The 25,179-nt window shown below is 44.4% G+C and overlaps 1 protein-coding gene across 1 annotated transcript in view; it reads left to right on the top strand.

Annotated features, from left to right (window-relative positions):
* LOC137299362 (obscurin-like) overlaps window positions 1-25,179 on the top strand; it is a 552,786-nt gene that overhangs the window by 51,414 nt on the left and 476,193 nt on the right. Inside the window, exon 10 of the mRNA XM_067968057.1 lies at window positions 12,242-12,517. Within this exon, the coding sequence (XP_067824158.1) occupies window positions 12,242-12,517 (276 nt within the window). The remainder of the gene's footprint in view (window positions 1-12,241; window positions 12,518-25,179) is intronic.

Raw genomic sequence — 25,179 nt, 5'->3', positions numbered from 1 at the left:
TTACTGAAATCCATGTATACCACATCCACTGCGTTACCCTCATCCACACGCCTAGTCACCCCCTCAAAAAATTCAATCAAATTAGTCAGACATGATCTTCCCTTGACAAAGCCATGTTGACTATTCCTGATTAATCCTTGCTTCTCCAAGTGGAGACTAATTTTGTCCTTCAGAATTTTTTCCAATAATTTTCCTACCACTGATGTTAGGCTCACTGGCCTGTAGTTCCCCGGTTTTTCCCTACTCCCCTTCTTGAATAATGGTACTACATTAGCGGTTCTCCAGTCCTCTGGCACATCCCCTGTGGCCAGAGAGGTTCTGAATATATGTGTCAGAGCCCCCGCAATCTCCTCCTTTGCCTCACACAGTAGCCTGGGATACATTTCGTCCGGGCCTGGGGATTTATCCATTTTTAGGCCTGCTAAAACCGCCAATACCTCCTCCCGCTCGATGTTAATATGTTCGAGTATATCACAGTCCCCCTGCCGTATTTCTATGTCTACATCGTCCTTCTCCATAGTGAAAACAGATGCAAAAAATTCATTTAGAACCCCTCCTACATCTGCCGGCTTCACACACAGATTGCCATTTTTGTCCCTAATGGGCCCTATTTTTTCCCTAGTTATCCTCTTACCCTTAATATACTTATCAAACATCTTAGGATTTTCCTTTATTTTGCTCGCCAGTGTTATTTCATGGCCCCTCCTTGATCTCCTAATTTCTTTTTTAAGTATCCCCCTGCACTTTTTGTACTCCTCTAGGGCTTCCTCCGTCTTTAGCCTTTTGTATCTGCCAAAAGCCCTCCTTTTTTTCCTAATCCATTCTCGTATATCCCCTGACATCCAAGGTTCCCTGGAGTTCTTGGAACCACCCTTGACCTTTACGGGAACATGTTGCCATTGTATGGTCTCAATCTCCCTTCTGAAAGACTCCCATTGCTCCGATGCGGATTTTCCTACAAGCAGCTGATCCCAGTCCATTTTGGCCAGATCCTGCCTTATCCTATTAAAATCGGCCTTCCCCCAATTTAGAACCTTTATTTCCGGCCCCTCCCTGTCCTTTTCCATGACCACCTTAAATCTCACCGAATTATGGTCACTGTCACCAAAGTGCTCACCTACTAGCACTTCTTCCACTTGGCCAGCCACATTCCCTCGAATTAGGTCCAGTACCGCCCCCTCTCTTGTAGGACTTTCTACATGCTGGCTCAAAAAGCTCTCCTGGATGCACGTTAAGAATTTTGTACCCTCTAAGCCTTTTACACTCTGAGTATCTCCTGTTCCTGTTGGAGAAGGACGATGTAGACATAGAAATACGGCAGGGGGACTGTGATATACTCGAACATATTAACATCTAGCGGGAGGAGGTATTTTGTTCCTGTTGAAGAGTTTCCTCCTCGCAAAGTTTACCCTTGATAGTAAATCAAAGTTAAGAGATCTCTGGAGGAAGGTTATTGCAAGAATATTTTGTTGAATGTCAGTTCAGAGGAATGGAAATTTTTCTATTTTTGGCATCTGTTGCCAGCATTAGGGCCCGCAGGTCAGGTGTAGCACAGGTTAAATGCAGGTCAAGTACCCTCTACACGTCCCCATCAATATTCCTTAACTCCAACATCAAAAGAACACACTTGCCTACACCGCTCATCCTTGCAGTTCTCTGAGCATAGTAGTATCACTTAGTACAGAGTTATGGGAAGCTTTGCGGGGTGCAGTTCCTTATAATAAGAACTAAGTTCATACTGGCAAAGCACATTTCATATAGGATGTTTGCAGTCTTAGAAAGAGAATTCTTTAATCCCATCAATCATTTCTTGGTTTTGAGCCCAAACTTTAGAGATAAAAGGATAGATTTCTAACAGAATGCAACTGAGAGTCTCTGGTCCAGGGGTGTCAAACAATTGGGAGGGGTGGGGGGGTTGGGGGTCAGGAGATTGAGGCTTGGGAGGGGCGCGGGTGGGGGGAACGGGACCGGGGAATGTAGTGGGGTTGTGTGGGCATGGTGCCCAACATTTCCTGCAGAGCTGGGAGCAACAGCAACATGATGAGTGGGAGCGACGCCGAAAGAGGAGCAGCCAGTAAAGGGGTGTGAAACCTGGGGAATTTACTATGGGTCAATAGTGAAAAATTGTTTCCACTGGTGTGCGAATGGTGAACAAAGGGACAGAGACCGAGGATTCTCACTGCGCTCGAGGAATTGCACGCCTTGATTTTACATCACAAACTCCAACCGCCACCGTTCACGTCGGGCTGGAAAAGGAGGGGAGCAGTACGTGGCACAGCCACAAGCTGCAGGCCCGCTCCCTTGGCTCCTCTCTCAGGGCAACAAACAACCCCGGGCTTGACGTCCCCGTCTCAACTGTCGGCTCCTTGCTCGGGATCTTGCAGAATTTGTAGCTGGGGCCCGAGGCTCATCCGAAATTTTAATAATAGAGGCGAGCTACTGGCACCTGTGGTGCTGGGCGGTAGCAAATGCAGGAACAGGGGAGTTCTACCGGTGTTCTGGCCAATATTTATCCCTCAACCAACATCACTAAAACAGATTATCTGGTCATTATCTCATTGCTGTTTGTGGGCCCTTGCTGTGTGCAAATAGACTGCCACGTTTCCTACATTACAACAGTGACTGCACGTTAAAGATTATTTCATTGGCTGTAAACCCCTTTGGGATGTCCTGAGGTCGTGAAAGGCGCTATATAAATGCTAGCTCTTTCTTTCTAATGTATTACTCGTAGTTCTCACACACTGCTGACGTATCAAACACAAGACTTTTAATTATGTAGATGGATATGAAATAATGGGAATACTTAAAAATGAAAATAGGAAAAGCTTGACTAATAGATTTGTTTACTTGACTGATTTGTTCCTGTTGTTAGAGGATGGGTGTTCTTACAAGTTAATAAGTTACTTCTCAAAATAATAGGGTTCAAAGCATTTATTGTTGATTTTCACAGGAATTAAGCATATAGTAAATATTGACAACTATTAAACATACACTTAGCACACTTAGAGCGATACCATGCGAGTTCACTGGGAAATTCAGAAGACGTTACAGTTCCGATCTCGTTGTATTTAGTTGGCCAAACCTTAAACGAATTCCAAAGTATCTGTTTAACACCCACTTTTTAAACCTTTTTGCCACCCTGCTACGTGAGAATTCACATGTTTCTTTATTAACTCATTCAACTAGCTGCTTTCCCTTATTAATAATTGTCGTTTTAACAAGACTAACTCCCCAAACTTTGTTAGAGCTTCACCTTGACTGAACTGTCAATCAAATCATTCAACTGGGGACAGTTGGAGAGATTAATGAACAAAGGCCCCCTACAGGCGATGTTATCACTTGACGACATTCCTAGGGCAGATGTGTCCTTGGAGGAGTTAATATCCCTAGCTATTGAAATGATAACTTCTCAAATTGATGGTCATAAGATGTCCTGAGAGAACTTTTAACTGTCATAAAGATGTCACCTATCTCATGTTTCCCTGCCCAACTGAGAGATCTATGGGGCTAGAAGCAGCCATCCTGTAACAAAGTAAGACTGTATGCATCTGCTGAATCTCTCATCAGCTAAATGCTGCCTCTCCCTGTTCTGTGTAATTTTTAATTCCCACCGACTAACTGAACATTGCTAATCGAAACTCTGACTAACCCGTACACTGTGATTATGTCATTCTATCCTAATTATCTTTCAGTTCTGTTCTCACTATTCCTGGCTGCATCTTCATAATTTCCTGGCACTATCCTCCTCAATCACAAAGCTCTATTGGCACATAAGAATGTGTGAACTTTGCTGCTACTGTTGTGACAACAGTTGGTGTTGTTACTGTTGCTAGAATATTATTTGGCAGAAATTTTAAAGGAGGCAAATAGTGTGGGGGCATTGTGAGAAAACATTCAATATAATGTATTTCTGATCTATAATATATTCCCAATAGTCTTATTCCTAAACTCTAGCCAAATAGATTCAGTTTTGGTATCATCTCAGTGTCCTGGTGCTGTAACGGAATCCTTGATTAACACAGCTCTTTTTTTCCTTCTTTTAAATTTGTTCTTGGGATGTGGGTGATGCTGACAAGGCTGCATTTATTGCTCATCCCTTGTTGCCCTATGAAGGTAGTGGTGGGCCGCCTTCTTGAATTGCTGCAGTCCTAGTTGTGATGTTGCTGATAGTGTTTCTCCTATAATACAGGATAAAATTAGGGAGAGGCGGCCTGGACTTGTAAAAGATGAATCATTATTTGACAAATTAAGTAGATTTCTTTAAGGAAATAATGGAATATGTTAATAAAGGAAATACAGTAAATATTGTGTATATGGATTTTCAAAAGGGTATAGGTAGGGTACAGTAGCGTAGTGGTTAAGTTACTGAATGAGTAATCCAGAGGCCTGGTCTAATAATCCAGTGTTCAAATCCCATCAAAGCAGTTTGAGAAATTCAGTTTTTAAAAAAATCTGGAAATTAAAAAAAAAAGCTGGTGTCAGTAAAAATGACCATGAGGCTGTCGGGTTGTTGTAAAAACCCAACTGGTTCACTAATGTACTTTAGGGAATTAAACCTGTAGTCCTTATCCAGTCTGGCCTATATGTCATTCCAGTCCCACACTAACGTGGTTGACTCTTAACTGTCCTCTGAAGTGACCTAGCATGTGATTCAGTTGTATTTCTTTCTAGGGATGGACAATAAATATTGGCCTTGCTAGCGACGCACACATCCCGATAATGAAAAAAAAGGCGTTTGATAAGGTGCTGCGTAGGTGGCTTGTTGATAAAATGAAGGCATGTGGTATTCAAGGAAATATGGCATGGATAGGAAGTTGGCTAAAGTAATGGCAATGTATGTTTTTTGGACTGGAGATGTAAGCAGTGGTGTCCCTCTAGAGGCCAGCGTTGGGATCATTGCTTTTCTCTGTATATAAATGATCTAGGTATACGAGGCACAATATCAAAATTTGCAGATGGAACAAAAGTAGAGAACGTGAAGAGGACTATAGGTCACTTAAGATAGGTTAGTAGATTGGAAGATAGATGTTAGATTTTAAAAAATTGATGCAGAGAACTGTGAGGTGATGCATTTTGGGAGATGAATAAGGAGAGGAGATATACGTTAAAGGATATCGAGGAGCAGAGAGAGACAGGGATTCAGATGCACTAATCATTAAAAGTGGGAGGACAAGTTGATAAAGTTTTTTAAAAAAGGAATATGACATCCTAAGTTCTATAAATATGAGCATAAGGTACAAAATGAAAGAGGTAATATTAAACGAACATTAGAAGTAACGGAGAGGGTTGATGAGGGTAGTGTGGTTGATGTGTATATGGACTATCAAAAGGTGTTTGATAAAGAACCACATAATAGACTTGTTAGCAAAATTAAAGGGACAGTGGCAGCGTGGATACAAAATTAGCTAAGGGACAGAATTCAAGAGAGTAGTGGTGAATGGTTGTTTTTCAAACTGGAGGGAAGTATACATTGGTGTTCCCCAGGGGTCGGTATTAGGACCACTGCTCTTTTTGATATATATTAATGACCTGGACTTAGATATACAGAGTATAATTTCAAAGTTTGCAGATAACACAAAACTCGGTAATGTGGTAAACAATGTGGAGGATAGTAATAGATTTCAGGAGGACATAGACAGACTGGTGAAATGGGCAGACACATGACAGATGAAATTTAATGCAGAGAAGTGTGAAGTGATATATTTTGATAGAAAGAATGAGGAGAGGCAATATAAAGTAAATGGTACAATTTTAAAGTGGGTGCAAGAACAGAGAGACCTGGGGGTGTACGTACACCAGTCTTTGAAGGTGGCAGGACAAGTTAAGAAGGCTGTTAAAAAGGCATACGGGATCCTTAGCTTATAAATAGAGACATAGAGTACAAAAGCAAGGAAGTTAAACTAAACCTTTATAAAACACTCGTTAGGCCTAGGAAGTATTGTGTCCGATTCTGGGGACCACACTTTAGGAAGGATATCAAGGTCTTAGAGAGGGTGTAGAAGAGATTTATTGGAATGGTGCCAGGGATGAGGGACTTCAGCTATGTGGGAGACTGGAGAAGCTAGGGTTGTGGGGTTGTTCTTATTAGAGCAGAGAAGGATAAGAGGCGTTCAAAATCATGAACGGTTTTGATAGAGCAAATAAGGAGAAACTATTTCCAGTGGCATAAGGGTTGATAACCAGAGGACACAGATTTAAGGTGATTGGTAAAAGAATCAGAGGCGACATGAGGGAAAAAAATTTAGGCACCAAGTTGTTGTGATCTGGAATGCACTTCCTGAAAGGGTGATGGTTGCAGATTCATTAGTAACTTCCAAAAGGGATTTGGATTTATACTTGAAGGGAAAAAAGTTACGGGGCTATAGGGAAAGAGCAGGGGAGTGGGACTAATTGGATAGCTCTACCAAAGAGCCGGCACAGGCACGATGGGCCTAATGGCCTCCTGTGTTGTATCATTCTATCATTCTATGATTCTATGATAAACCTGTACAAATCATTGGTTAAGCTGTAGTTAGAATATTGTGTCCAGTTTTGGGTGCCTACTTTAGGAAGGATGTCAAGGGCATGGAAAGGGTGCAGAAGAGATTCATCAAGATGATAACTAGGATGAAAGACGTTAGTTATGAAGAAAGACTAGAGAAACTGGGGCTCTTTTCATTAGACCAGATGAGGTTAAGACAATATCTAATACATGTATCATAGTAGATACAGCACAGGAGGGGGCCATTCGGCCCATCGTGCCTGTGCCAGCTCTTTGAACGAGCTATCCAATGAGTCCCATTCCCCTGCTCTTTCCCCATCGCCCTATAAATTTTTCCCCTTCCAGAATTTATCCAATTCCCTTTTGAAAGTTACTATTGAATCTGCTTCCGCCGCCCTTTCAGGCAATGCATTCCAGATCGTTAGAACTCGCTGCATAAAAAATGTTTCCTCATGTCGCCTCTAACTCTTCTGCTGATCACCTTAAATCTGTGTCCTCTGGTTACCAACGCTTCTGCCACTGGAAACAGTTTCTCCTTATTTGCTCTGTCAAAACCATTCATGATTTTGAACACTTCTATCAAATTTCCCCTTATCCTTCTCTGTTCTAAGGAGATCAACTCCAGATTCTCCAGTCTCTCCACATAACTGAAGTCCCTCATCCCTGGCACCATTCTAGTAAATCTCTTCTGTACCCTCTTAGGCCTTGACATCCATCCTAAGGTTTGGCGCCCAGAATTGAACACTGTACTCCAGCTGAGGCCGAACCAGTTTTTTTATAAAGCATAACTTCCTTGCTTTTGTACTCTATGCCTCTATTAATAAAGCCCAGGACCCCATGTGCTTTTTAACAGCCTTCTCAACTTGCCCTGCCACCTTCAAAGATTTGAGTGTGTGAACCCCCAGGCCTCTCTGTTCCTGCACCCCCTTTAAAATCGTGCCATTTAGTTTATATTGCCTCTCTTCATTCTTCCTACCAAAATGCATCACTTCACACTTCTCTGCATTAAATTTCATCTGCCATGTGTCTGCCCATTTCACTAGTCTGTTTATGTCTTCCTGAAATCTGTTAACATCCTCCACATTGTTTACTACATTTCTGAGTTTGGTGTCATCTGCAAACTTTGAAATTATAACCTCTATCCCAAGTCCAGGTCATTAATATATATCAAAAAGAGCAGTGGTCCTAATACTGGCCCCTGGGAAACACCAATGTACATGTGTTGAAAGTTGTGAATAATTTTGACTAGGTAAATAGGAAAAATCAATTTCTATTGGGATTGGGTACCTGGATTGGGTACTAAATATTCCTGGATACAAGGTGTTCAGGAAAGATAGGAAAGGAAAGATAGGACGAGGGGGAGTGGCAGTATTGATTAAGGAGAATATTGCAGTACCGGAGAGAGAGAGGATGTCCTGGAGGGGTCAAGGACAGAATCTATTTGGTTAGAGTTAAGAAATAAAAGAGGTGCCATTACACTACTAGGTGTATTCTATAGGCCGCCAACTAAAGGGAAGGATATAGAGGAGCAAATTTGCAGGGAAATTACAGAGAGGTGCAAAGCTAAAGAGTAGTGATAACTGGGGACTTCAACAATCCTAATATAGACTGGGAGAACAATAATAATATAAGGGGCAAAGAGGGGGAGGAATTTTTGAAATGTGTTCAGGATAACTTTCTTAACCAGTACTTTTCTGGCCCAACGAGGAAGGAGGCTTTGCTGGACTTGGCTCTAGGGAATGAGGCGGGCCAAGTGGAGCAAGTGTCACTGGGGGAGCATTTAGGAAGCAGCAATCATAGTATCATAAGATTTAGAATAGCTATGGAAAGGGACACTGACCGCTCTAAAGTAAAAATACTCAATTAGAGGAGGGCCAATTTCAATGGAATGAGAACAGATCTGGCCCGGGTAAATTGGAATCAAAGACTGGCAGGCAAAACTATAATTGAACAGTGGGCGGCCTTTAAAGAGGAGATGGTTCGGGTACAGTCTAGGCACATTCCCACGAGGCAGAAAGGTAGGGCAACTAAAGCCAGAGCTCCCTGGATGAAAAAAGAGATAGTGAGTAAGATGAAACAGAAAAAAGGGGCGTATAACAGATGTCAGGTTGATAACACAAGTGAGAACCAGGCAGAGTATAGAAAGTTCAGAGGGGAAGTGAAAAAGGAAATAAGAGGGGCAAAAAGAGAGTATGAGAATAGACTGGCAGCCAATATAAAAGAATCCAAAAGTCTTCTACAGGCATGTAAACAGTAAATGGATAGTAAGAGGAGGGGTGGGCCGATTAGGGACCATAAAGGAGATCTACTTATGGAGGCAGAGGGCATGGCCGAGGTACTAAATGAGTACTTTGCATCAGTCTTTACCAAGGAAGAAGATACTTCCAGAGTAAAGGAAGATATAGTTGAGATACTGAATGGGCTAAAAATTGATAAAGAAGAGGCATTTGAAAGGCTAGTTGTACTTAAAGTAGATAAGTCACCCCGTCCGGATGTGATGCATCCTAGGTTGCTGAGGGAAGTAAGGGTGGAAATTGCGGAGGTACTGGCCATAATCTTCCAAACACCTTTAGATATGGGGGTGGTGTCAGAGGATTGGAGAATTGCAAATGTTACACCCTTGTTCATAAAAGGGTGTAAGGATAAACCCAGTAACTATAGGCCAGCCAGTTTAACCTCGGTGGGGAAACTTTTAGAAATGATAATCCGGGACAGAATTAACAGTCACTTGGACGAGTGTGGATCGATTAGGGAAAGCCAGCACGGATTTGTTAAAGGCAAATCGTGTTTAACTAACCTGATAGAGAGTTTTGATGAGGTAACAAAGAGGGTAGATGAGGGCATTGTAGTTGATGTGGTGTACATGGACTTTCAAAAGGCGTTTGATAAAGTGCCGCACGGTAGGTTTATCATCAAGATTGCGGCCCATGGAATAAAGCGGACAGTAGCATCATGGATACAGAATTGGCTAAGTGACAGGAAACAGAGAGTAGTGGTGAACGGTTGTGAATGGAGGGAGGTGTACAGTGGTGTTCCCCAGGGGTCGGTGCTGGGACCACTGCTTTTCTTGATATATATTAATGACTTGGACGTGGGTGTACAGGACACAATTTCAAAATTTACAGATGACACAAAACTTGGAAGGGTAATGATAGACTTCAAGAGTACATAGACAGGCTGGTGGCATGGGCGGACACGTGGCAGATGAAATTTAAAGCAGAAAAATGCGAAATGATACATTTCGGTAGGAAGAGCGAGAAGAGGCGATATAAACTAGAGGGCACAACTCTAAAGAGTACAGGAACAGAGAGATCTGGGGGTATATGTGCACAAATTGTTGAAAGTGGCAGGGCAGGTTGAGAAAATGGTTAAAAATGCATACAGGTTCCTGGGCTTTATAAATAGAGGCATAGCCTACAAAAGTAAGGAAGTCATAATGAACCTTTATAGAACATTGGTTCGACCACAATTGGAGTAATGTGTCCAGTTCTGGGCACCGCATTTTCGGAAAGATGTGAAGGCCATAGAGAGGGTGTAGAAGAGATTTACTAGGATGATTCCAGGGATGAGGGACTTTAGTTACGTGGATAGACTGGAGAAGCTGGGGTTGTTCTCCTTGAAACAAAGAAGGTTGTGAGGAGATTTGATAGAGGTATTCAAAATCATGAAGGGTCTAGCCAGAGTAGATAGAGAGAAACTGTTCCCATTGGCGGAAGGGTCAAGACCCAGAGGACATAGATTTAAGGTGATTGGCAAAAGAACCAAAGGTGAGAAGAGGAAAACTTCTTTTACACAGCGAGTGGTTAGGATCTGGAATGCACTGCCCGAGGAGATGGTGGAGGCAGATTCAATCATGGCCTTCAAAAGGGAACTGGATAAGTATTTGAAAAGAAAAATGTGCAGGGCTACGGGGATAGGGCAGGGGAATAGGACTAGCTGGATTGCTCTTGCATAGAGCCGGCGTGGACTCGATGGGCCGAATGGCCTCCTTCCTTGCTGCAACCTTTCTATGATTCTATTGTTTTATCGGTCGGCAACAGTGTGCATAAATTTAAGATCATTACCAAAGGTACAAAGCGAGAGGTTAGCAGAATTTTTTATGTAGAGTGTTGTTATGACTTGGAATGTCCTATCAGAAACAGTGGTGGAATACAAATTGATAATAGCTTTTAAAAGCGAATTGGATATATATTTGAAAAAAAGTGTGACAGGCTGAATGGCCTCCTGCTGTGCTGTAAAATTATGAACATACGGATGGACGTACGAAAACGACAAACAGGATAAAAACAGCTGGTCCATTGAGCCTGACCCTTAGCCACGTTGCAACTGAGCATCATGATTTCCAGTGCCTTACCAGCCGTCACGTCATCTCCTGGGAGGGGCAAAAAAAACAGATTAAAAGAAAACCCTACGCCAACTCGGGAACAAAATTTGGAAAATTCTATTTGATACCTTGGACCAGACCAAAAGCCTTTCTGGAGCTACCTGACTGTGGAAAGCTCTCTACCAACTAAATATGCAATACTACCCAGCCTATAGTACTTTTCTGGGGTTTGATGGCTTCATTCATCTTTCAGGTAAATATGTTTAAGTGAGTAGAGTTGCTCTGGGGTGCAGGCTGTCCTTTAGGACAGAATGGCTCTGGTGGAAAGGATACTATCTTTACTGTAAAAAGTTCTGTCTTCAAAACAAATAGGGCTCAATTTTGAAATGGTGGCAGGTTGGCAGCGGGAGGGTGAAGGTGCGCGTGGCAAACCCGAATAAACAAAACTTACTGTTTCCGATGCGATTGCATCGTAATTGATGGTGATTAACCTGCTGTCTGGTTTTCGGACCCGGCAGCCAGCCTGATTGACAGGTTGGCTGCCATCAGGAGCTGCAACGCGAGGTGGGATGGGGGGAGGTGAAGAGAAAGAGAGCGAGCGAGACATCATCTGGTGCTGGAACAGAAGATCAGTGGGGGGTGGGGTGGGGGGTGGGGGGAAGAGAGTGGAAGATTGGGGGGGGAGAGGGGAACATCGAGGAGGGGGTGAAGAGAGGGAGATCAGAGAGGGAGAAATCGGACATTGGAGCAGGGTGGAAAGGTAGGTTGATTTTGTGTTTTAACTTCGTGCAATGGTTTTTTATTTAATTTATTTTGTTTCTTTTTGCCTGATCCGGCCCTTCACACCTGGTTTCACCAGGCGTGAATCAGAAGCCATGGGAAAGCCGCCCAGGTAAGTTAAAAATCATTCTAACTACCTAATATGTCACAAGTAAAATGCCTTAAGTACCTCAATGAGGTGCATTTGGCTCTTTATCATCCCGCTGGCTTTAATTGCCAGCGGGACTTCCGGAATCGAGATCCCTGCGAGGAACTCAGAAGTCGGCGGGTTGGAGCCGGCTTCCAAACCTGAACGGGATTTCCCCGATTTTTGGAGCCCCCCCTCGCTTAATGCACCCTCAATTTCCTGGGAAAATCGAGCCCATGGTGTGGGGAACAATTTTTAATTTTTATGGATAGACCTCTGTGTGCCTTTATGTATACATGGGAAATTGAAAATTTGAAGTATTAGTCAAAGATTTTGTGGTATCGGCATATAAATTTCCAGTTTATTCATTAGGACAAGGATTAAAAAAGACACATTAACTGGTAACGTGGCACAGCTATTTTTCTAGTTAATCCAGTTGTGATTATTTGTGCATTAGAACATTTCCTAAAGGTTATGGTATTATCCAACAGTTATATTATAACATTTCTATTTCTTTTTACTTTTGCAGAACCAGTTGCAACTATCTTGAAGAAGTCAACAACACAGACAGAGTACACAGCAAGTGTGGGGGAGAAGATAGTCGTTGTTTGTGACGTGTCTAAGTCTACTGTAGAAGGGAAATGGTATAGAAAAGGACAAGAAGTAAAGCTGAGCAAAGCAGTAAGTGTTGAATCAGAAGGCACAGCACGAAGACTGATCCTTCACAATGCCAGATCTGGAGATTCTGGGGCATATGTATTTAAAACCGAAGAGGAAGAGATCACCACCAATGTTACTGTCAAAGGTAAGACAAGTAAAATAAAATGACATCGTGGAATTATAGATGATGCATTCGAAATACAATTTTCAGTCACTTCCTTTTATCTGTGAAGACCCAACTTCAACTTCAGCCCAGGGTGTGAAGTGTATGTTCTAGTTATTGGCTTATCACATCATGCCTTAATTGTAATTTTTCTATTAAACTGCTTGGCAATTGCTAGGGGCTACAAAGGCAGCAGCGTCTCTTTTTCACTGTTAATGGTCACTGTAACAAGACCTGCAGGAATGGCCCTGCTGCTTCACTCAGGATCATCTTACCCTTAGGGCTTTTCTGTTATGATTAATTATCCACTCATATTAAATGAAGTTAGGGAAGAGATAGCAGAGGCACTATTACATATATATAAAAATGCATTAGAAAAGGGAATAGTGCCAGAGAACTGGTGGACAGCTAACGTTGTTTCTATATTTAAGAAGGGAGATAGGAAAAGTCCAGGGAACTATAGACCAGTTAGCTTAATGTCGGTGGTAGGAAAGATAATGGAATCTTTACTCAAAAATGTAATAGAAAAACATCTAGAAACCGAAAATATAATAAACAATAGTCAGCACGGACTTCAAAAGGGAAAGTCATGCTTGACCAACCTTATTGAATTCTCTGAAGAAGTAACAAAGAGTGGACAAGGGTAATGTAGTAGATGTAATATATTTGGATTTTCAAAAAGCCTTCGATAAGATACCACATAGTAAACTCATGACTAAGGTCAGAGCATATAGAGACGGGGGACAGGTAGCAGAATGGATAGCAAACTGGCTACAAAACAGAAAACAGAGGATAGGGGTTAAGGGTAGCTACTCAGACTGGCAAAAGGTGGGAAATGGTGTTCCACGGGGATCGGTGCTGGGACCACTGTTGTTCACAATTTACATTCATGATTTGGACTCGGGAATTGGAAATACAATTTCAAAATTTGCGGACAGCACCAAATTGGGAGGTGTAGTTAATAAAAAGGAAGAATGGGACAAAATACAGGAAGACATTAATAAACTTGCAGAATAGGTATGTAAATGGCAAATGAATTTCAATATAGATAAGTGTGAGGTGGTGCATTTTGGTAGGAAGAATAAGAAGGCCACATACTGCTTGGATAATAAGTCTAAATGGGGTAGAGGAGCAGAGGGATCTAGGGGTACAGCTACACAAATCACTAAAAGTAGTGATGCAGGTTAATAAAGCCGTATAAAAAGCTAACCAAGCACAGGGGTTCATTGCTAGAGGGATAGAATTAAAGAGCAGAGAAGTTATGTTAAACTTGTATAGAACTTTGGTCAGACCACACTTGGAGTACTGCACAGTTCTGGTCTCCATATTATAAAAAGGATATATAGGCATTGGAGAAGGTGCAAAACAGATTCACAAGGATGATACCAGAACTGAGAGGATGTACTTATCAGGAAAGGCTGAACAGACTGGCGCTCTTCTCTCTAGAAAAGAGAAGGCTGAGGGGTGACCCTTAAGATAATGAAAGGGCTTGATAGGATAGACGTAGAGAAAATGTTTCCACTTGTGGGGTGTCCAAAACTTGAGGTCATAAATATATCTAGCCACTAATAAATCCAATAGGGAATTCAGGAGAAGCTTGTTTACCCAAAGAGTGGTAAGGATGTGGAATGCACTACCAAAAGGTGTAGTTGAAGCAAATAGCATCGATGCATTTAAGGGGATGCTAGATAAGCACAGAGGGAGAAAGGACTAGGAGGATATGCTGATAGGATTAGATGAAGAGGGGTGAGAGGAGGCTCATGTGCCGGCACAGACAAATTGGGCCGAATGGCCTGTTTCTCTGCTGCAGACTCAATGTAATTCTATGTAATGAGTGTAAAGGGACCAGGTATTTCAATTATTTACTTTTGCTGGCAAGACATCATGGTGTACTTTGATTTTTTTGAAGTGGTTTAATTTCCAATGTGGCCTGTTACCTTCAGACACAATTTTTTAATTTGTTCTTGGGATGTGGGCATTGCTGACAAGGCCACATTTACTGCCCATCCCTAGTTGCCTCGAGAAGGTGGTAGTGGGCCTTCTTGAACTGTTGCAGTCCTTATGATGGTGCTCCCACAATAGTTTAAGGTAGGGAATTCCAGGAATTTGACCCAGCAACCATGAGGGAATGGAGGTATATATCCAATTCATGGTGGTGTAAACTTGGAGGGGAACATGGAGGTGATGTTCCAGTGTCCTTCTTGGTGGTAGAGATCACAGGGCTGGAGATTCTGTTGAAGTAAGCTTGGTGATTTGCTGCAGTGCATCCAATAGAGAGTACATATTGCAGCAACAATGCACTAGTGGTGGAGGTGATGATATTAAGTCCAGTGGCAGGGTCGCCAGTCAAGTGGACAATTCTATTCTGGAAGGTGTCAAACTTTTGAGTGTTGCAGCTGCACCCATGCAGATAAGTGGTGAATACTCCTAATTTGAGACTTCTACATGGTGGGGAGGGAGGCTTTGAGGGGTCAGGAAGTGAACCACTTGTCAGAGTACCCAGCCTCAGCTCTGCTGTTGTAGCCATGTTGTTGATGCGGCTGGTTCATTTAAGCTTCTGGTCAGTGGTGACCCTCGATGTTGATTGTGGGGTACTTGACGAGGGCGGTGCTGTTGAAAGTCATGGTGTTTGGACCTTTTTTCTTGTTGGTAACAAGCATTGTCTGACACTTAAGTGGCATGCATTTTACTTGCTATTTGTCAATCCAAGCATAGATGTTGTCCAGGTTCAGCTGTAGTTTGGCATGGGTTGCTTGATTGAGATATTGATGCCGTGGAGCTGGAAGAATCATTTTGGATGCTATGAATATTGGAGTTCCACATCTGTTCCAGTCCTTTGCCAAGAGAAAATGTTTTAAATATTCATTTTTATGTTTGCTAATATATCCTTACCTAAAAAAGGATATACTTGCCATAGAGGGAGTGCAGTGAAGGTTTACCAGACTGATTCCTGGGATGGTGGGATTGTCATATGAGGAGAGATTGAATAGACTAGGCCTGTACTCTCTAGAGTTTACAAGAATGAGAGGTGATCTCATTGAAACGTACAAAATTCTTACAGGGCTCGACAGGGTAGATGCAGGGAGGATGTTTCCCCTGGCTGGGGAGTCTAGAACTCGGGGTCACAGTCTCAAAATAAGGGGTAGGTCATTTAGGACTGAGATGAGGAGAAATTTCTTCACTCAGAAGGTGGTGAATCTTTGGAATTCTCTACCCCAGAGGGCTGTGGAGGCTCAGTCATTGAGTACATTCAAAACAGAAATTGATAGATTTCGAGGTATTAAAGGCATCAAGGGATATGGGGATAGTGCAGGAAAATGGCGTTGAGGTAGAAGATCAGCCATGATCTTGTTGAATGGCGGAGCAGGCTCGAGGAGCTGGATAGCTTACTCCTGCTCCTATTTCTTATGATCTTATGATCATAGAATCTTACAGCATACAAGGAGGCCATTCAGCCCATTGTGCATGTGCCAGCTCTTTGAAAGACTATCCAATTATTACCATTCCTCAGCTCTTTCCCCACAGCCCTGTAAATTTTTCCTTTTCAAGTATATATCAAATTCCCTTTTGAAACTTACTATTGAATCTGCTTCCACCACCCTTTCAAGCAGTGCATTCCAGATCATCACAACTCGCTGCATAAAAACATTTCTCCTCATCTTCCCTCTTTTTTTGCCAGTTATCTTAAATATTGTCAGTTTCTTTTCTTAACTATCGTGTCCAGCAATTACAATTTTCAGAGTTTAATATGTAAACATATACGTTGTGCATATATGAGTATATTATACAGTTCAAAGGTCAAGAGTGTAATTATCACATAATGATCCATAGCTGAGTACAGTTTGTTTATACCAGTGTCTCATTCAGAACAGCTGAGCCATTAAATTCTTTGAGCTTTTCACAATAAAAATCTCCATACTTTTTTCATCTAGTTGACCAATGCAGGATGTCTGCAAAAGAAAAGTTCTTTATTGCCAATAACATGTATATGTGTTGAATTGAGTAATTATGGTTCATTGCTTATATGAGAAGTAATGGTCTTTCACAGTGTACTGAGAACAGTACAAAGTGAGTTCCAATAGAATATGCATCGATACACATCTTCAATCCCTACCGTCTGTAGCTTCCCCCTTTTTTTACAACTGCCTGAATTCATGATGTTTCTAAACACAGCTCAATCCCAAAATTCTTTCTGTGAAGAAAAAATGATCGGATATCCCCACAATGTGATAACCCACATTGCTGCACCTAATTGTCTCTTAAGGGGAAGCTTGATAAGTACATGAGGGGGAAAGGAATAGAAGGATATGTTAATGGTGTTAGATGAAGTGTGGAGCATAAACACCGGCATAGACCTGCTGGGTCGAATGGCCTGTTTCTGTGCTGTACATTCTATGCAACTGATTCCAGGGTTTTTGACTACATTACTCTATCTTTGTGTGGAAAACTTCCTGCTATCTGTCCTAAATATACCTTTTATTAGTTTAAACCAATTGCCCTATTATTAACAATTTAAATTAAAATGGTATTCTGGATTTACTTTTTCCGTTCCCTTAACCGTCTTCTCGAATGTCTCCTTTCTAGGCTAAAAATGCTCAAGTCCCCAAACCTTTTCTTATAACTTGGTCCCCTGATACTAGGGATCAGCCCTATTTCCAGCGCTTGAATGTCTCCCATGTTTCTCAGTGACCAAAACTGGCCACATTATTCAAGGTGTAGACTGACCAGAGCACTGTACACTTTGATCACAAGTTCCCCTGCCTTATATTTTACTTTTCTGACAATGTAGTTTAATTAGCTCTTGGCTTTATTGATTGATGTCCAGCATTGGGAAGCCTCTTTCAACTTCATCCTTAGATATTTTTGCACCATTCACAAAATAAGCATGTGCAGTATTTTACACTTGTCTGCATTAAATTTCATCGGCCATTTTTTTGCCATCTACACATATTTTGTCTAAGTCTCTTAATTTCTGAGCTGCCCCCTTTGATTTTACTGCCAATCCTAGTTTGGTGTCATCTGCAATTCTGACCAGTTTCTGAATCCAGGTTGATGTAGATTAGAAATATAGTGGTCTGTACATTGATCCCTCTCAGTACACTTAGTACTCCCACCCCACTCTGAAATAACTCCTTTTAACAAGTACCTGTTGTTTTCTACCCTTCTTCCAATGTCTTATCCATTTCCAAGTTTTATACTGAATCTCCAAAACTTTGAGCTTAACTAATAGCCTTTCAGTGGAATGTTATTAAATGCCTTTTGGAAGTCAAAGTACATAATACCTTTGAGCTTACCACAGTCCACTTGGATTGTACCTTCCTCAAAGCCATTTTCTAAAGCCATGTTGACTGCTATTTTCCAGGTTGTGGTTGTATAGATAATCATCAAATTTACTCCTGATCGATTGCATTACTTTACACCGAATTTAAGTAATTGATCTGTAATGCACGTTTTTCTTCCCAATATCTAGTTAAATAATTGCATGACCCAGGGATTGTAACAGTCAACCCTTAGATGATACATTGGCTACTGAAGTATGACACTTGCCACCTCGGAATTCTCTCTTTACGGAAAGTGGATTTAATAAGCACTAAACCAAGATAAATTAAAGGGTTTGGAACAAAGCTGGTTAATTTCCATAAAATATGAATGACTAGAACAATTTTCGCAGTGTGAACAATGTATTTCCCTGCATTCGTCACTTTAATAAAAACAGATTTCAGACTTTAAAATGCAGATGTTCTTTTTCTGCTACCTGTTAAAATCATAACAATCATGGCCGGGAATTTCCTTTGACCTGCTCCTGTTCTGCCACTGCAATTTCACCAGAGGTGCGGCGGAAACCCTGCTTACGTGTGTTAGTGGGATTTCTGCAGCATTTCCGGCAAAATTATGGCAGTGGGGTAGGAGAAGCTTTGAGGAAATTCCTGGCCTAGGTAACTGAGGGGGAGAGTGAACGAGAGACTTGTATTTATATAGCACATGTAAATAGTAAATGGGTAGTAAGAGGAAGGGTGCGGCCGATTAGAGACCAAAAAGGAAATATACGCATGGAGGCAGTGGGCACGGTAGAGGTACTAAATGAGTACTTTGCATCTGTCTTTACCAAGGAAGAAGATATGGCCAAAGCCACAGTAAAAGAGGAGGTAGTTGAGATACTGTAGGTGATTTTAAACCCCAAGAACAGGTGGGTTGGGGGTGGGTGGGAGTTGAAAATATTTTTTTTGGGTAGCAACCGCAAAATGTTTGGACTTTGCGTTCCTAGTGGGAAGCCTGTACTACGCGCCGATGTTAAAGCCGGAAATAAAGCCAGGTTGTGGTCGCGACCCAAAAAACAACTATTTTCAACTCCCACCCGTTCTTGGGGTTTAAAATCACCCCCCAGTATGGGATAAAAATTGATAAAGAGGAGTTAGTAGAAAAGGCTGGCTGTACTTAAAATAGGTAAATCACCAGGTCCAGATGGGATGCGTCCTAGGTTGCTGAGGGAAGTAAGCGTGAAAATTGCGGAAGTACTGGCCACAATCTTCCAATTTTCCTTAGATACGGGGGCATTGCCGGAGGACTGGAGAATTGCAAATGTTACACCCTTGTTCAAAAAAGGGTGTAAGGATAAACCCAACAATTACAGGCCAGTCAGTTTAACCTCGGTGGTGGTGAAGCTTTTAGAAACAATAATCGGGACAAAATTAATGGTCACCCTGCAGCCATGGGCTCGAATTTAGCAGGCCTGCGGGTTCCCAGCGGGTGGTCCTCCGGGAGCGTGGTCAACACGCTCGGCGAAATTAGTGGGTTGCCCGCGCGATCGTAGCAGGCAACACACTAATAGGAATCAATTACCTGCTCCTCCGGGGTCCACGCTGCTGGTCTGCGCGTCGGGCGGGCTGCGCATGCGCAGTACGATCTGTCAGCTGGAGGCTCTCTAGTTAAAGGGGCAGTCCTCCACTGACAGATGCTGCAACCAATGGAACAAATTGCAGCATGGAGCAGCCCAGGGGGAAGGCTGCTCCCAGTTTAATGATGCCTCACCCCAGGTATCATCAGATGGGGTGAGGAGGAGGGGGAGGACACAGATCTTCCCCCCGGCGGGCGGGAGGAAGCGGCCTGCCTCTGCCACCAAGAAGGCCTGGCTCGAGGTGGCAGAGGGGGTCACCTGCGCCACCAACATATGGCCCACCTGCATACAGTGCAGGAGGCGCTGCAATGACCGCAGTAGGTCAGCCACAGTGAGAACACGAAGTCTTTCCCCTACACTCCGTCTGCCACAACACTGCCCCCACCCCACATCTCCTTCGGCACCGCCAACACTACTCTGTCACATCACCCTTCATACCCACTCAAACCCCATCCTCATCTTACCTCCACCTACTCACCTCGCCAGTACTCATCCTGCCACTAACACGCAACCCAATCCTCATACAATCTCATTGCTCCATCTCATACTCACCCTCTCGTGCATCTCCCTCACGGCCAGCCTCACTCAACCTGCCACCACCTGTGCTGCAGCCACAGGGCATGCATCACATATGTGCAGTAGGCAGCGTAAGGCAAACGTGTCGTGAGCATGAAGGGGGTGCACAAGGGTGTCTGAGGGTTTGTCCTGGGTGTTACCTATATTGAATTTCAGAGCAACAAACAGCACACATTATATTGACACCACCACTGCCATGTCTCCGCGAATCCTGTCCGTTGTGTCCAATAATGCCCGCTCCTGGGTATCACTATGAGGACCCACCACTGATGCCACCCATCGTGTTACTGCAGAGTAGGTGCAGGTGTATTTGCAGGGCTCTTCCGTGCAGACGACTGAGAGACATCGGCGGTGTAGCCGGCTGCACCCTGGAAGGATGCGGAGGAGAAGTTGTGGAGGGCAGTGGTGACTTTGACAGCGACAGGTAAGCAGATGGTGCTGGGGCCAGCCAGGAGCAGCTCGGCATGAAAGAGCCTGCAGATGTCCACGACTACATGTCGAGCGAATCTGCGCCTCCCTGTGCACTGCTGCTCGGAGAGGTCTGGGGAGCTGCGCCTCGGTCTGTGGACCCTGTGGCGAGGGTAGTGCCCTCTGCGATGCGTCTCTCTCTGCGGTAGCCCTCCCTCCTGCTGTGCAGGTGGGCGTGCAACAACACCGTGTTGGGGGGCTCCACGTCTCTGCGGCGGACGGCGTGGACTGCGAGGCTGCTGGGGCTGGTCATGCTGTTCGTCCTCCGAGGGTGTCCACGCACCACCCAACTGGCAGGTGTTGGTCTGAGGGGTTGTGCAGGGTAGGTGGGTGGTTCCTCGGACTGGGGCTGCGGTTTCATGTTGGTCTATCCTCTGGCTTGGCGGGGGGTGGTGGAGGGCAGGGGTTGCCCTATGTGACGCGGTGGCCTCCTGCGTGGGTGAGGGCTCTCCCCCGTGGAGTGCACCTTGGCACCTGCCACAGGCTGCTGGCTGCAACACGCCTGGTTGGAGAGAGACTGTTTCCCCCAGTGTGTCAAACTCACTGCCTTGAACCTAAAATCCCACACTTCCTCTTTTGACAGCTGCTTCAGCTCATTAACTGACCTCAACAAGCAAGGTAAGTACACTCAAGTGGAACCCCGCTGGCTTTAATTGCCTGCAGGATTCCCACCAGCGGGGCTTGCGCGCGCAGCCCCGCACGTCAGCGCGGTACCCGGAAGTGGCCGGGATTTCGGCGCGATCCGGTCACGTGACCGGATATCGGGATTTTCGGGGCCCCCCCGCTGGAAACCCGCAGGTAACCCGACTCGAAAATCGAGCCCCATGTCTCTGTAATCGCAATTATATCGTATCCGTTTACATCTATTTGCGCTATTAATTCGTCTACCTTATTACGAATGCTTCGTGCATTCAGATACAGTGCCTTTAGATTTGCCTTTTTAACATTTTTAGACATCTTATCATTTTTTTGTACTATGGCCCTACTTGTCTTATTACCATTTTTTCTTACCCGGACCCTATTTGTTCGTGCACTCTTTTGTTTGTATGTCCTGTCCCTTCCTGACACAATCTGGTTATCCCTACTCCAAACACTTTCCAGCACTGCTTTCTTGTCTTTTCTCTAGCATTTTAGATTTCTCTCCACCGGGACCCTTTCCCTCCCCGCCCCCCCCCCCGATTTAGTTTAAAGCCCTATCTACCTCCCCAGTTATTCGATTCGCTAGAACTCTGGTCCCAGCATGGTTCAGGTGGAGTCTGTCCCAACGGAACAGCTCTCTCTTTCCCCAGTACTGGTGCCAGTGCCCCACGAATCGAAACCCACTTCTCCCACACCAATCTTTGAGCCACGCATTCATCTCCCTGATTCTATTGACCCAATGTCAATTTGCTCGTGGCTTAGGTAATAATCCAGAGATTATTACCTTTGTGGTTTTGCTTTTTAATTTAGTCCCTAGCTGCTCAAACTCTCTCAGCAGAACCTTTTTCTTACCTACGTGGACCACGACAACTCGATTCTCCCCCTCCCACTGCAAGTTCTTCTCCAGCCCGGAGGAGATGTCCTTAATCCTGGCACTGGGTAGGCAACATAGCCTTCGGGACTCATGCTTCTGGCTGCAGAGAACAGTGTCTATCACCCTAACTAAACTGTCGCCAGCTACAACCACATTCTCTTTTACTCCCCCCACTTGAACGGCTTCCTTATAAATAGAGGCCTAAGTACAAAAGCGAGGATGTTATGTTGAACCTTTATAAAACACTGGTTCGGCCACAATTGGAGTATTGTGTCCAGTTCTGGGCACCGCACTTTAGGAAAGATGTGAAGGCCTTAGAGAGGGTGCAGAAGAGGATTACTAGAATGTTTCTAGGGATGAGGGACCTCAGTTGCGTGGATAGACTGGAAAAGCTGGGATTGTTCTCCTTCGAGCAGAGAAGGTTGAGAGAGGTGTTCAAAATCATGAGAGGTTTAGACAAAGTAAATAAAGAAAAACAGTTCCCACTGGCAGAAGGGTCGCGAACCAGAGGACACGAGTTTAAGGTGATTGGCAAAAGAACCAAAGGCGACATGAGGAAAAACTTTTTTACGCAGTGAGTGGTTAGGATCTGGAATGCACTGCCTGAGGGGGTGATGGAAGCAGATTCAATTGGAAAAAAAAGGAATTAGATGGGCACCTGAAGGAGAAAAATTTGCAGGGCTATGGGGAAAGAGCAGGGGAGTGGGACTAGCTGGATTGGTTTTGCAGAGAGCTGGCACAGGCTCGATGGGCTGAATGGCCTCCTGTGCCGTTACCATTCTATGATTTCACGACCTCAGGATGTCCCAAAGCACTTTACAGACAATGATATACTTTGTGAAGTGTAGTCACTGTTGTAATGTAGAAAGAGAGATGGAGACAGAGGCCTCGATATTAACCCCCCCCCCCCACACACGACTGGCGAGAGGAGATTGGGGGGGGTGGGGGGTAAACTCTTTAAAAAAAAATAGGGAACGCTTATGCACCTTTGCCGCTTCCATGGCAGCGGGTTTCAAGCCATGCGAGTGTCCCATCTTGGAGAGGTGGGACTCTTCATTAACATATTTAAATCAGGCTCCCATAGTGCAATTGGGAGCCTGATTTAAATTTAACTGCTACTGGCTGGGTTTCTCATGGCTCGGGAAACCTGACAGTGAAATGGAGACGAGAGCTGCTGGCTCCCGAAGGTAAGTGCTGTTTTATAGCACTCCTTGTGGGTCAGGAGGAGGAGGAGTGCTCCCCCCGGCCACTCAAGCAAACCTTCGGCCTTCCTTCTCCTTCTAGCCCTTATGATCGGACAACCCTTCCCCAGCCCCCGATCTCTAGTCTGCCCCGCGATCGCGATTGCTGGGGACCGTTCCCAAGGGTCCCCGGCTGCGGTCTCCTGCCGCCGGTTTTCCCAGCAGCTGGTCTCTCTGTCAATTTGGATGGCTACCGGGCAGTTGAGTCTGATGGTCACAAAGGCATGGATGAAGGTTTCAGCAGCAGATGTGCTGAGGCAAGCAATATTACAGAAGTGGAAGTAGGTGGTCTTTGTGATGGAGAGCACATAGGTCGAATAGGGTGCTGAGACTGCGAACAGTCTGGCTTAGCCTGAGACTGGCTGGATTGGGGGATGGAATTTCTGACGAGGGCACAGAGTTTGTGGCAGTGGCCGAACATTCATTCATCTTAGTGTTTAACGGGAGGAAGTTGTGGCTCATTCAAGACTAGATATCAGACAAACAGTCTGATAACACAGGCAATGGAGGCATTGAGATCAGGAATACACTGCCTGAAGGGGTGGCGGAGGCAGATTCAATCGTGGCTTTCAAAAGGGAATTGGATAAGTACTTGAAGGGAAAAAATTTGCACGTGCAGTGGGGCTAGGACGGGGGAGTGGGACTAACTGGATTGTTCTTGCAGAGAGCCGGCACAGACTCGATGGGCCAAATGGCCTCCTTCTGTGCTGTAACAATTCTATAATTCTAGGTCGTAGAGAGGTAGAGCTGGGTGTCATCAACATATATGTAGATAGCTAGCCCCATGTCTGTGGATGATGTTACTAAGGGGCAGCATGTAGATGAGGAAGAGAATGGAACCAAGGACGGATCCTTGAAGGACTTGGGAGGTAATGGTGCAGGAGTGGGAAGGGAAGCCATTGCTGGAAACGCTGTGGCTTCAATTGTTTAGTTAAGAATGGGACCAAGTGAGAGCAATCCCACTGAACTGGAAAATGGAGAGAAGACGTTGGAGGAGCAGTGTTGAAGGCTGCAGAGTGGTAGAGGAGGATAATACAGCATGGTTACAACAGAAGGCTGTCATTTGTGACCTTGGTAGGGCAATTTCATTGCTGTGACAGGGATGGAAACCTGATTGGAGAGATTCAAATATGCAGTTGCAGAAAAGATGGGCAAGGATTTGGGAGGTGACAACTCATTCAAGAACATTGGAGAGGAAAGAAATATTGGAGCTGCAATGGTAGTTTGCAAGGACAGAGGGGTTGAGGCTGGGATTTTTGAGGAGGAGGTGATGACGGTGGTTTTGAAAGTGAGACGGACAGAACGTGAGAGGGAACCATTTACAACCTCAGCTAGCATAGGGGCCAGGAAGGGACATTGGGTGGTCAGCAGTTTAGTGAGAATGGTGCCGGAGCAGGAGATGAATCTCAAGGGCGAAATGAGCTTGGCAAGGGCATGAAAGGAGATAGGAGAGAAAGTGGAGAAAGGTGTGTTCTGGACTAGGGTGGGGGAAGCTTGGGGAAGATTTGGTTTGATGGGCAAGGGGAAAGGAGGGAAACAGTAGAGGCAGCTAAATGGATGGTCTCAATCTTAGTGACAAAGAGGTCCTTGAGCTCCTTGTAATTAGGTGAGGTGAGGGGAAAGGGGTAGGGGAGAGGGATTTAGGAGACGATTGGTAGTGGAGAACAAAAAGGGCATTATATTTTCTGGCCAGGATGATCATAGAATAGTGTGTGCTTTTGGCAGAGGAGAGTGTGCGCCATAGCACTTGATGCGGCCCAGCTAGATGTAGGGATGGATGGCTAAACCAGTTGTGCGCCAGTTTCCGCCCCTGCCACAGTACTGAAACGGCCCTTATCAAAGTCACAAATGACATCCTATGTGACTGTGATGATGGTGAACTATCCCTCCTCATCCTTCTCGACCTATCTGCAGCCTTTGACACGGTTGACTACACCATTCTCCTCCTTCG

The sequence above is a fragment of the Heptranchias perlo genome, chromosome 2 (assembly GCF_035084215.1).
Source record: "Heptranchias perlo isolate sHepPer1 chromosome 2, sHepPer1.hap1, whole genome shotgun sequence".
In the NCBI taxonomy this organism is placed as follows: Eukaryota; Metazoa; Chordata; class Chondrichthyes; order Hexanchiformes; family Hexanchidae; genus Heptranchias; species Heptranchias perlo.
This window is presented reverse-complemented; position numbering and strand designations above follow the sequence as displayed.